At 37.4% G+C, this 12,416-nt stretch overlaps 1 protein-coding gene across 1 annotated transcript; it reads left to right on the top strand.

Moving 5' to 3' along the window:
* The first annotated feature begins 401 nt into the window (after nucleotides 1-401).
* Nucleotides 402-11,779, top strand: LOC143640949 (sulfotransferase 1C1-like). The gene is made up of 6 exons (XM_077108452.1): nucleotides 402-501; nucleotides 4,892-4,989; nucleotides 9,001-9,127; nucleotides 10,061-10,155; nucleotides 11,300-11,480; nucleotides 11,667-11,779. The coding sequence occupies exons 1-6, from the start codon at nucleotides 402-404 to the stop codon at nucleotides 11,777-11,779; spliced, it is 714 nt and encodes a 237-aa protein (XP_076964567.1).
* The last annotated feature ends 637 nt before the right edge of the window (nucleotides 11,780-12,416 follow it).

Below are 12,416 nucleotides of genomic sequence, written 5' to 3'. Positions count from 1 at the left end.
CAAAAAGAAAACCATAATAGCTTGTTAAAGGAGGGACATTGGCTAATTCATCTTTATGTCTCATTACATTTGATTCAATATTTATACAACCAATCTAGGTCTATTACCTGCAAATTTCTATGCTAAATACTAAGGATACAGAGAACAGGTGTTGCAAAGAAGCACATATTATGAGCAGGTCGTGACAATGAGAATGGAGGGCCTCCAGTGCTCAAAGGAGGATCCCACCCACTTTGGTTGGCATACAGAAAAGGTGACACATGAGATGATCCTGTTCCATGTTCAGAAAAAGCAAATTTAACTGAATAATCAAGGAAAAATGGATTGAACTGTGCCATGGTGAATGGTATTGAGAATGATTGATGCTTTTAGGAACAACCTGGACACAGGAGATTGTGGACATGATCCAAAATGATGGAGATGTGCAAAAGTGCCAGAGGGCCAACACCTTTGACCAGCACCCTTTCCTAGAGTGGTCTTTACCTCCACCTCTCAACTCAGGTAAGTGTGCCCAGCTGGGACCTGAGAGGTCATTACCACCATACAGGGTCAGTCTTCACCTAAGGAAGGCATTTTCCCATAGGCCTCTTAGAAAGTATTTCCAAATGAAACTGAGAAGGAATCTGAAGATAATCTAAGTCAAAAAAGTAGGAAAAAATGACTTCCAAATTCCTTTTCTAAGATGTATGATTTGGCAGCATCAGGTAATCATTCTTTCCTTATGCTGGAGCATTTTAGTGTAGAGAAGGCAGATGGATCCTAAATAATTTGGATCCTAAATGTCTCCCCAGTGTCCACATAGTAAAGGCTTGATCCCCATTTGGAGTTGACAGAAGGTACAGTACCTTTGGTAGGCAGGACATGGTGGGAGGGGTTTAGAGTATTGGGTGTGCCCTTGAAGTTGAGGGACCCTTTGCTCTCCGTCTTGCCCTTCCTGTCCATGAGGTGAGTTGTTTTGTTCTACCCAACGCTCTCACCATGAGATGCTGCTTCATCATAGGCCCAAGGCAAAAGGGCCAAATGGTCATTGACTGGAACCTCTAAAACTGTGAATTAAAACAAATCTTTCCTCTTTATAAGTTGATTATTTGAAGTATCTGTTTTCATGATGGAAAGCTAACATAGCAAGATTGAGGAACCATAGCATCCACTGAGCCATAATTTTTTGGTATATAGATACTAAAATATTATTTAGCCATAAAGGAGTGAAATTCTGTCATTTGCCCCAATGTAAATGTGACTAAAGAACATTATGTTCAGAGAGATAAGCCAGACACAAAAAGAAAAATACTGCATGTTTTTGCTCATATGTGGGACTCAACATTTAATTTTATAGAAATTGTTGACTGCAAGTCACTAGAGGCTAGGAAGAGGAACCAGACAGAAATTGAATAATGAGCATCAAAATACAGTTAAATGGGAGGAAAACGTTCCAGCATTCTATACAGCACAGTAGGTCATCTATAGTTTTCAATAATTTCATTATGTAACTTATAATGAACTAGAAGAGTTCAAAGTTTCCTAGCACAAAGAAAAATAATTGTTTAAAAAGATGGAAATGCTGATTACCTTGACTTGATGATTACATGTTGTATACATGTTACATTATCACAGTGCCCCATAAGAATATATAATTTTGTGTTGATCATATGTCAGTTGTTTTTAACATGTTTTGAAAAGCCACATTCCTGTGTCATTCTGCTGCCAGCTCACGAAGGGAATGTCTTCAAATGTATTTTATCTAAAACCTGTCTACCAAAGAATTAAATCAAATTTATATAGTAGCAATATCAAAAAACATCATGCATCACATCAAATATAGTAAGAAATGTAAGGCACAACACCCTTGAAGAGTCTGTAATCAAGTAGAGAATAAAGAACATGTTTTCATAAAATATATAGTAATAAATGGGACCTTTGGCAACAGAAGATAACCCAATAGTGAGAAGGCATAGACTTGGGAATCCAACTATTCTGCTAGAAATAGTGGTTGAGATTCTTGACCATGAACAAGTTATTAGGCATCTCAAAATCTAATGTTTTTTTATTTGTAAAATAATAATAGCTATAATAATGCCTATTGTTATTTATATTTATATTATTATTTAATCATACCAGATATTTGTTATGACATTTTCTTAATTTAATAGGGTCTTCAGCACTATAAAGCTCCTCCTTCTTCATTTCATATAAGAATTGAATCCTGCTTTATCTAATAGCATCACAATTCCTTTTTATTTTTAATTTGCATGTTTTATCTCTATTCATTCCTTTACTTTGGCCTTTATTAGTCAGTGTGTTTTAGAAAGGTCTATTCTGCATATAGTTAGATTTCCTTTTATGAGTCAATTTGAAAAACCTTAATACTTCTAAATTTAAGAGCACTGACTCTTATTGATATGACTAATAGGTTTGGTTCTAATTATATCAGATTCAAAAATTTCAAAATTTTGGTTCTAATTCAAATATTCAAAATTCAAAAATTTTGGTTCTAATTACGTCAGATTTAAAAATTTCATTTGAAATTACTGTGTATAATAATGTTTACTGTGTTTATATGATTTTTTTCTTTTATTAAAGTGTATGCAGGACTTTTTGTTTGGGTTTTTATTGTTTTGTTTGTTGTATTTTTTTATGATTAGGAAAATTTCTACCTTTTTGCCAGTGTTTATCTATCTATAAATTACTACCTCTAAAAATGTAAATTTTTTTCTCTTACATAATCTTTTATGATTTGATATGCTGGTTTCAAAAGAATCCTCTGACTCCCTCATTACTTATACAGAAGCCGGTGATATTACTCAAATTTTGAGTTGCATTATTTCTACTTCATTGTAATGTATAAGATCTACACATTATTTTACCCAGGACTTTACTTGCATTATTTTAGATCTAGTACTAAATAATGTGAAAAATTGCTCGTAAGTACTTTTAACAAAGTGTTCTGTGTCGTTTCTTGGTTCAATGAAACTTATTCTCATAGATAGTGAAGGAAGGGCTCCTATGTGCTGCATTTAGTGACTTCTTACACACTCAATCATTTATTCTACAACTCTTTGGTATTTAAAGCACAGCTGCACTGGTTACAGTATCTTTTATTCACAAGTTCTTTCCTAAAGCCTCTTTAAAATGCTACTCCACTTTTTCCTTGTTTGTTTTTTTTATGCTATTTTTAAGAAGTCCAAGGCTAGTTGTATTCTCTCAACTTCATGAACCATTTCATCTGTTTTCTAGAGGTCCTTATCTTCAGATCTAGTAACTTCAGTATGTTTCAGAATTGATCATTATAAATCTACTTCCCATGGCTTAGATGTAAATTAAAGGGCTTGTTCCAGAAAGTTTGTACAACTTATGGACTTAAAAATTATTTCCATTCCACTATTTTTTTTTACTTCTCAGGAACTTCAATGCATGCCAGTTTTGGAACTTCCTCACCTGTCTTCTGCTTTGGACACTTTTTTTTCACTTCTTTCATTTTGTCACTGTTATTTTCTTAGGCATTTTCTTGCTTTCCTTCACTATCTCCTGTTAAGTTTGCATTTAAATCTTTTCTCCATTGTCTACATCATAATTTAATCTGTTTCTAGTATTCTTTTGGGTTTTTTTCTATATCTTTCTTGATTTCTACCAGATCTTTTTGTACTTGTCTATCTTTTTTGTTTCATTTCTACTCTTATTTCTTGTAGTTCTGATTATATATATATACAATTTCCAAATTTTTGTTTCAGAATATTGAATTTAGTCTGACAGGTTGTGGCACCATGTTTTCAGGTTTGTAGTTGGTTTGGGATAGTGGTTTGCTTTTTCTGACTTTTACAGTAATTTGGTATTAATACACTCAGCCCTTTTCCACTTATGTTCATTTTATGGACAGTCCTTAGTTTGAAAGCACCCTCTTGCATCTGTAGGGCCTCTTCTGTGTGCTTTTGTTTGTGGATAGTGCTGGTGATGGGAAGAGGAGGAAGAACAGTCAAGAGTTGCTTTTCTTTTCATTTCCACAAGGTCTTTACTTTTTCTTTCTTCCCTCCTTTCTTTCCTTTCTCCACCATATTTCCATATAATATCTCCCTTTCTCCATAGATCTGCTTCTTTGTCAGATGGTTTGTTCTCCACAAATGACACTTCTGCTTTCCTTGCAAGCCTTCCCCTGAAGTTTATGCAGTGTTTAACCAGTCCCAGCTGTGCTCAGTGTTCTAGCACTTAGCATTGGACTTTCTCTTTCTAGGAATGATTCTGTCTATGCCTTACTCAGTCTTGCTGGCCTTGCTTATCTCCTGTTTCTCACAGAGCTCCACCTCTGTGGCCCTCCACACCCACCGACTGATGACTTCCCATCATGGCTCCCACATTTAACTATTTGGAAAAATTACTTGATGACTATAAAGCTCCACTTTTCAGTTAAAAGCATCTTGCTGCACAGTGCTCAGTGCTGGCACACGACAGGAACTTGGTTATGGAAGTAACAGCTGAAAGAAAGGCTGAAACTCTAGACAGAGCTTCTAGGGTCATCGAGGTGCCCCAGTAACCTCCCTCTCTTCAGAGGAATAGGCAGTTCTTCCATGCAACAACAGAGATGCCCAAAGAACCAGATACCCTGAGTCTTATTCTCACTAAACTAAACCTCCCAAAGCCTCTTTGTCTGCCCACCCAGGCACACCTCAGTGCTCAACAGGAGAGGGAAACAGTGTTGCCTCCATGTTTTGCTGTGCCTCATTAGTGTTGTACTCTACCAGAATGGACAGGTAGACTGTATGGGCTAGGGGGGCAACACGGACTATGACATCATTCTTTAAGGCACAGAGCCAGTCGTGTGGTCAATATGATTCCCAATGTTTGACAAAACACTATTGGATCCATGTAGCTGATGAGAAATGTTCAACTTATTTCCCAGGTCTGGACCTGGACAATAAAATGCCTTCTCCTAGAACTCTGAAGACTCATCTACCTGTTCAGATGCTACCACCATCCTTCTGGAAAGAGAATTCAAAAGTAAGATTTGCTACTCTAAGTAGAAACAAGCAAAGACAGTCAAAGGAAACTAATCAGAGAACTACATTGAACATGGTGGCTGTAGGCCATAATACCATACCCTTTACTCTGGATCCACCTTCCTTTCCAAATACTATTTCTAGAAATATACTGGGAAATTGTTCTGATTGACAACTAAGCCAACTTCAAAGGCAGTGATCAATGAAACAAAGCAGGCACTTCCTGAGGAAGGTTGGTATCTTAGTTTGGGTCCTCCAACAAGCATAGGGTATGGGGGAGTTAGATATGCAAAAATCTACTTGGGGAAAAACCTGCAGGGAGAAAGTGTAGACAAAGGAGCATGGAGAGCCATCAGATCGTGATGCTGGCCTGATCCCGTGGGGCAAGTAAGGAGATCTGGGGACATTTGCAATGAAGCCCTGAACAAAATGCAGCCACACCAATGCAGATTCTCCAACCAAAGCCAACCACCAGAGAGTCTTGATTGCCTAGAAAGCCCCATCATGCTCACTCTTTAGCTAAGAGCAGCCTTTCAGAAATGTGGCCTTTCAAGGAATATGGTGGCAAATTCAGAGTGATGCAGCTGAGTCTGTCAATTATATTCTCCACTGTCAAAATCTGAAGTCCATGCTCATGTTCATTATCTGGCTGTTCCAATTAAATAATGTCCTCTTTGGTGTTCAAAAACTATTTCTCTTCCTTTCAGGATGAGAAACCTGATTTTGTTAGCATCTAGAAACTTGGCCCACACTTAAAAAGAACATATCTCATGAAGCAAGCTTCCAGGTGCTATTATGCCTCTATGTCCATGCAATAATAGAGATGACACTTCCTAATTCAAATCCCACAAATGCAGTGTACATTGACAGTATTAGTGTTTCTTTTTGATATGTGCTCTACCAGTGAAACTTGAAATCAATGTAATATGAATATAAACTAAATACTAAATTGAAATTTACAATAGAAAGTACAATCACGTGGCAGAATCAGATGCTCATATTAACTGGACTAGAATATCTCCTTATGGGCAAGATCCTAGGGAAACCCAATTACATGAAAGTTGCAAACAAAGTGAGTTGATGTTAAGTTTCTCACTGCCAAGATACCCACAAGCTCTTTCATTTTCTGTACTGAACTCAATTAGAAACCATAAGAGTTATGTCTGTTTAGCTATAGCACTGTCCTTGGTGCCGTGTCCATATACAAAATGCAATTCTGTTTTCTGGGTTTCTATGACTCACCAATTCTTTATCTTGACCATCTCCTATTTCCAAATAAAGTACAATACTACTGAACAGTTGTTCATATTCAGAAATGCTCTCCCATTCCTGTGAAGGGGAAAGGGGCGGGGCATGACAAAATAGTATAGACAGCCATAAGACAATGCTTAGGAATTCTATCCCATTCCTGAGATTACACCCAAGACACCTTGACTCGTGAAAAATTTTTGCTTTATTGCCACAGATAATTCCATTCATGACATGCTAATTTTGCTGCTCAAAAACCAGTATTATTACCAGATCTTGTAGGCTTAGTGTCAGAAGATACACTAGCCCTTGGTTATTCACCATACTAACACCTTCTTTTTGTAAACTCAGGTCTTCTAAATAGTGTAGAAATATCAATGGCATTATCTCTCTTTATGCACTAAGATTTGTGAGTTAGTTCAGTAGAAAAAAACTTTAGAGAACTTAGTACAAGCTTTTCATTTTAGGATGGTATAATAGGATGAAGAGTGATTGCCCAAAGATATCTGCATCTATTAAACAGTACCTGGGAATGTTATTATTGCAAAATGGACCTTGTAGGTATAATAAAATTTAGGATCTCAAGATGTTATGATTATCCTGGATTATCTAGGCCCTAGATATCACCATGAAGGACTTAGGAAATAGGAAATGTGACAAATAAAGAAGTTAGAGTGATCCAGGAGTGTGTCAGGAGGAAAAACAATGCAGGCAAAAAATGCAGTCACACTCCAGAAGTCAAACACAAGGAAATGAATTTTTCCCTAGAACTACCAAAAGGAACCAGCTTTGATTACACCTTGACTTTAGCCCAGTGAAATCTGACCTCCATATCTTTAAAAGAATAAATCAACATTGTTTTAAAACACTGAATTTGTGGTGACTTGTTTCATCAGCAATTCAAAACTAATACAGGTCAACAAACTCTTGGAAATTTATTTAACATTGGACTACACATCCCTATCTAGCCCAAGACTCATACTGTCAGTTACTCAGGCCTTGAAAGCAAGAGCTGACATAAAAATTAAGAAATATCTGAGAATATATTGATACATGGCTTTGTAGTTACCTCAGATTTTTTGGTTTCTTAATTATGTTCATGAATATTGGATAGAAATCCAACAGCAAAATTGGGCCAGAAAAATAGTCATGACAGGACAAAGAGAATAATAGGTGAAATGTAGTTGGGAATGTAAGAGATAGAGAGAGAGAGTAATTCACCAAGAGGAAACTATGACTGAGTATTGGTTGTGTTGGACACAAATTCTGTTGATAAAGTGATATGCTGGGCAAAAGTGCTTGAGAAAATTTTGAGCTTGTATCGGTTGGCTTTGAAGTACTGTAATGAAATACCTGACACAGCTACTTGTGAAGTAAAAGGAGGACTATTTTGGCTTGAAGGTTAAAATACAAGACCAGGCAGTCCACTTAGTTAGACCTCCAGTTAGGGCAATTTATGGCAAAAGTGCATATCAGATTGAGTTTTCACATCTTTAGCTATACATATGTGTATATGTGTAAACACACACACACACAGACACACACACACACACACACTCATATATATATATATATATATATATATATATATATATATATATATATATAGAGAGAGAGAGAGAGAGAGAGAGAGAGAGAGAGAGAGACAGACAGACAGAGACAGATAGAGAGACAGAGAGACAGACAGACAAAAAAGAGGACACAGGATTCTACAATCCCCTCTGAGAATACACCTCCAATGACCTAAGACCTCCCTCTCACAAGGCTCAATCTCTTCAAGTAATTCTACCCTAAGTACCAATTCTTCACATATGGACCTTTGGGGGGGAACACTACCCATCACCACAGTGCTCTACCTCCCCAACCCCACTGAAAGCAGCATAGGTTGGAACAGAAGCCAAGGTGGTTAGGGAAGGAGGGGGACAGCAAGACAAGAAGCTAAGAGGTCATTTTTTTCTTGCCAGGACATACCATTGCCTTTCCTTTAAGAATCAGCATCACAAACATCACTAAAAAAAGAGTTGGCACTGTCCTTAGAGGTCCTCAATCTTATCCATGAATAAAAATATAGGAATGATAATTTATCTATAAGCCTGGGATTCATCTTGTAGGAATGGGACAATAAGCTCATTGCTTTAGCTCCTTCCACTTTATAATTTAGATTTCTTGTTTATCAAAATTCAAGGAGAACCTTTCCTTCACATGTTATGACCCTCTCAAGTTCAAATATTGAAATTCTAATCCTCAAAGTAATGGTTTTAAGAATGGGGGTGCTTTCATAGATGATTAGGTCCTTAGGTCCTAAGATTAGGACTCTTATAAAACATGGTCTTCTAAGAGGAAGCAAGACCTGACCAGACAATCTAACCTCTAGAATTGTGAGAAGTAATCTTTCTAGTTTTTATATGACACCCAGTCTGTGGTACTTTGTTAGAGCACCCTGAATAGATGAACATACCTTATTCTCCAAGTTAAGTTAGGATGAGTACAGTATTTATGTGCAACTCAGGAAAATTCTGGGATTTAAAAGAAGAGGTACTCAATAGTAACACAAAGACTACCAGCTACAAATCAGAACAATTTCTAGGCAGACTGGAAGAGATGATCACTTTGTAGAAAACATATGTATGTTCTATTCCTCCAATAGGATCATCCAAGACTCTCCAAAACGGCTTTCTAAAAACAACAACCTCAGCACTAAATGGTGATAATTTTCTATCTTGCTTTCTCTCTTCCTCTCTCTCCCTTTTCTGGATGATTCCAGATTATCTATGTATCTAGAAATGCCAAGGACTGTCTGGTATCTTACTATCATTTTTCAAGAATGAATTCAATGGTGCCTGACCCTGGTACATGGGAGGAATACATTGAAACATTCAAAGATGGAAAAGGTAAGTGAAAGGAAACTGTGGGTTCCTATTTTCTCCTTCACTTAGCTATTGACATCAAAAAAGAAGAGTTTTCACTGAATTGTATCTGTCAAGGTCCTGCAAGGAAGTAGATGTCATGAATGAGGTCTCCCAGGAGATGTCAACAAATAGACTATTCACAATGCTGTGGCCAGAGTTTTGGGAAATCAGCAAGAACTAATGAAGTATTCTTGAAGGAGCAACAGTTCCCTGGAGATAGGAGAGGTCCCCTTCACAGAAGCTGAGGCGTTTGGTGGAGGTAGCAATCAATAAAGTTTGAGTCAATTGGGAGGCATCAGTGAAACAAATATATTGTTCTTTCTCTCTTCCTGCTTGCAAAAGCCTTCCAATGCTTCTTGAAATAAAGTCCATCTATAATTCTGAGGTAAAAGGAGACCCTGGTGACAGATTGTGCAAGTCAACTTGCAAAGTGCTTGGCAACGTAGATAAAGATGCAAGGTACAGGAGGGTTCACAGGGACAACAAAAGACACCCAGCAATCTTCTCTCCTCCCATTTACCATCACTGAAAACAAAGATGCCCCAAGAGCAGGTAATTAGAGACTTTTTAAAATGAAAGTCTTTTTTTCAAAATCAGCATGTTGGAAACAATATTTATTGATCTATACAATTTGTGGTGATGCAAGGAAAAGATTTTTATTCCCTGGCCATAGACAATATCTTGTGGAAAACTAAGTTCGAGGGTGGAAATATAACCCAGGAAATTCTGAATATTTTTCACAATCTTCCAAAATACTTTCAAAGAACAAGTTTTCTGTCTTGTGCAATAAGAATCCTTCTGCTCAGTATCTTTGTATTTTGGTTGTATTTAGTAATTTTCCTCTTTTATTTGATAAGTCATACTCATTTGATAAGTTTCATATTGACATTGATGTCCCTTCTCTCTCCTCCTCAGTGCTATGGGGCTCCTGGTATGACCATGTAAAGGGATGGTGGGATATGAAGGACCAGCATCACATTCTCTACCTTTTCTATGAGGACATGAAAGTGGTGAAGGCAATACGATCCCCATCCTGTCATCCAGTTCCTGGGATGTGGGGACACTGGAATGTGGACTTACCAACAGAAGAACCTCTCCATGACACTCTTTCCAGCTAGGTTTTCCCCTCAGCTCTAACCATATTTTTTGTCTTCAGAATTATCTTTTGTTCACACTTTCCAGAAGACCCTTTTCCTCTGGAAATAGCTTGTGCCTTCTAGCCAGATCACCTTGTTGAATCCTGATACATATGAGTCATGTTTCTTTACCTACAAAATTATATCATCTCTATCTCATGAGATTATTGTAAAGATCTTTGCAATCATAACTATCAATTGTGCATATTTCTGTTCAAGAAATCTACTTCCTTCTCTCTCTTCTATGCCCTCCTCACTACTTGAGGTCTAGTCCATTTGAAATTTGCAGGATTAGTGCCACACTTTAGGACAGTGAACTGATTTCTTCATTTCATTGTGGATGAGTGGATAGCAGATTCAACACTTGTGAGTCTGGATTAATGTCCTTGAATTACAAATTGCCACCTATGACCATGCTAAGAAGTACTCTAAAATTTAATCAAAAGCTATAACTCCTTTTTTTGCAACTATTTTTTTTATCAGAAAGAAGCAAGGTACAATCATGTACACTTCTGGGTAAACTCGTTCTTTTATTACCCTTCTATTAAACTCATAGACCATTTGCTGCCAATTCTTATAGCCCAGACACTAGAGTTAATTATCACACTAACCAACACTCTCCTTTGTTCACTATGCCTTCCCTGATCTCCTCCAGAAGTTGACATTTCTCCTTCTCTTGAGGTCTCCTGGTCTCTCTCAGATGATCCCCATCCTGTCCTCCCCGTTCCTGGGATGTGGGGACACAGGAAGCACATCCAGAACTTCAATTGGTCATTTTATACCCAGTTTCCTTCTTGCAGGGCAATTTCCTTGATGATAGAAATAGTCCCAATCTTCTTGTTGCTGCACATCTGGGTTGTACAGTGCCTTTCACTAGTAACACTTGAGAAATATTTGTAGAATATATTTGAATGAATCCCTTAACACGTCTCTTTACAAATGCAGTTAACCTTAACAGAATATCATCCCTAATGGAAGATCCCAAAATATTTATTTTGTGTAATTGTTCTACATACAGAACCCAAAGAGGGAAATTGAGAAGATATTGAAGTTCCTGGAGAAAGACATAACAGAGGAAGTTCTGAATAAAATCATCTATCATACCTCATTTGATGTCATGAAGCAAAACCCAATGGCCAACTATACTACTCTACCTAGCAGCATCATGGACCACTCCATCTCCCCTTTTATGAGGAAAGGTAGATGAGACATATATCCTAAGATGTCAAGTGAAACCCTGTAATTCTCATGTCTACTTGGATTTTCCCATTAGTGTTTGATGCTGCATTGCTTATTCTTGCCAGCAATACCACTGTACAACTTGGGTGTACACTCAATTCTCCCTGGACTCTTGAAGCAATCACTGAGATTTTGCCTTGTTTCAGGGATGCCTGGTGACTGGAAGAACTATTTTACTGTGGCCCAAAATGAAGAATTTGACAAGGACTACCAGAAGAAGATGGCAGGGAGCACTCTGACCTTTTGCACAGAGATCTGAGAGCTGCTGGTGGGGGAGGTGGGGTGCTGCCCCAGACTTTATTACTAGATTGTACCCATTTAAACCCCATGATACTTAAAAGCATTCTTCCTCTTATCCTAAACCATTCCATGCTATTTGTAGATCCTGAACTACTATAATAATACTTCATTAAAACATAATCAAATCCTGGATAGAAAGTTTTAAATTAGTTACATGGTCATTGGTGTGGACTCCTGCATCATGAAAATGTACTCTGTACTAAGGCAACATAAACACAACTTCACTCCATCACTTGTCTATAACTATCTGGTTTCTCAAAGACAAAACTCCTGAAAAGAGATAAATAAATAAGAACAGAATTTCAGCGCAAGAGAAATTTAAAAACAAAGCAAAGAGAATACGAAGTACCAGGGAGAATATGAAGAACTATTTTTTTTATTCTAAACATTTGTCTTGGTCCACTTTGTGCTGCCATAACTGACATGGATGATTTATAAAGAACAGCGATTTCTTAAAATTCTGAAGTGTAGGAATTTCAAAGTTGAAAGGTTCACATCTGGCAAGAACTTTCTTGATGCATCATTCCATGGTGGAAAGTGTGATGGCAAGAAAGGATGAGAGGTGGGGGCTTACCCTTTCATTAGGAACTCACTCC

The sequence above is a fragment of the Callospermophilus lateralis genome, unplaced genomic scaffold, assembly GCF_048772815.1.
Source record: "Callospermophilus lateralis isolate mCalLat2 unplaced genomic scaffold, mCalLat2.hap1 Scaffold_79, whole genome shotgun sequence".
NCBI lineage: Eukaryota > Metazoa > Chordata > Mammalia > Rodentia > Sciuridae > Callospermophilus > Callospermophilus lateralis.
This window is presented reverse-complemented; position numbering and strand designations above follow the sequence as displayed.

Bases quoted from the DNA above. Each gene is read 5' to 3' on its own strand.
- LOC143640949 (XM_077108452.1), top strand. From the start codon at position 402: ATGATCCAAAATGATGGAGATGTGCAAAAGTGCCAGAGGGCCAACACC. The intron at 502-4,891 runs GTAAGTGTGCCC...CTTATTTCCCAG, and splicing joins ACCTCCACCTCTCAACTCAG to GTCTGGACCTGGACAATAAA. The intron at 4,990-9,000 runs GTAAGATTTGCT...GGATGATTCCAG, and splicing joins TCTGGAAAGAGAATTCAAAA to ATTATCTATGTATCTAGAAA.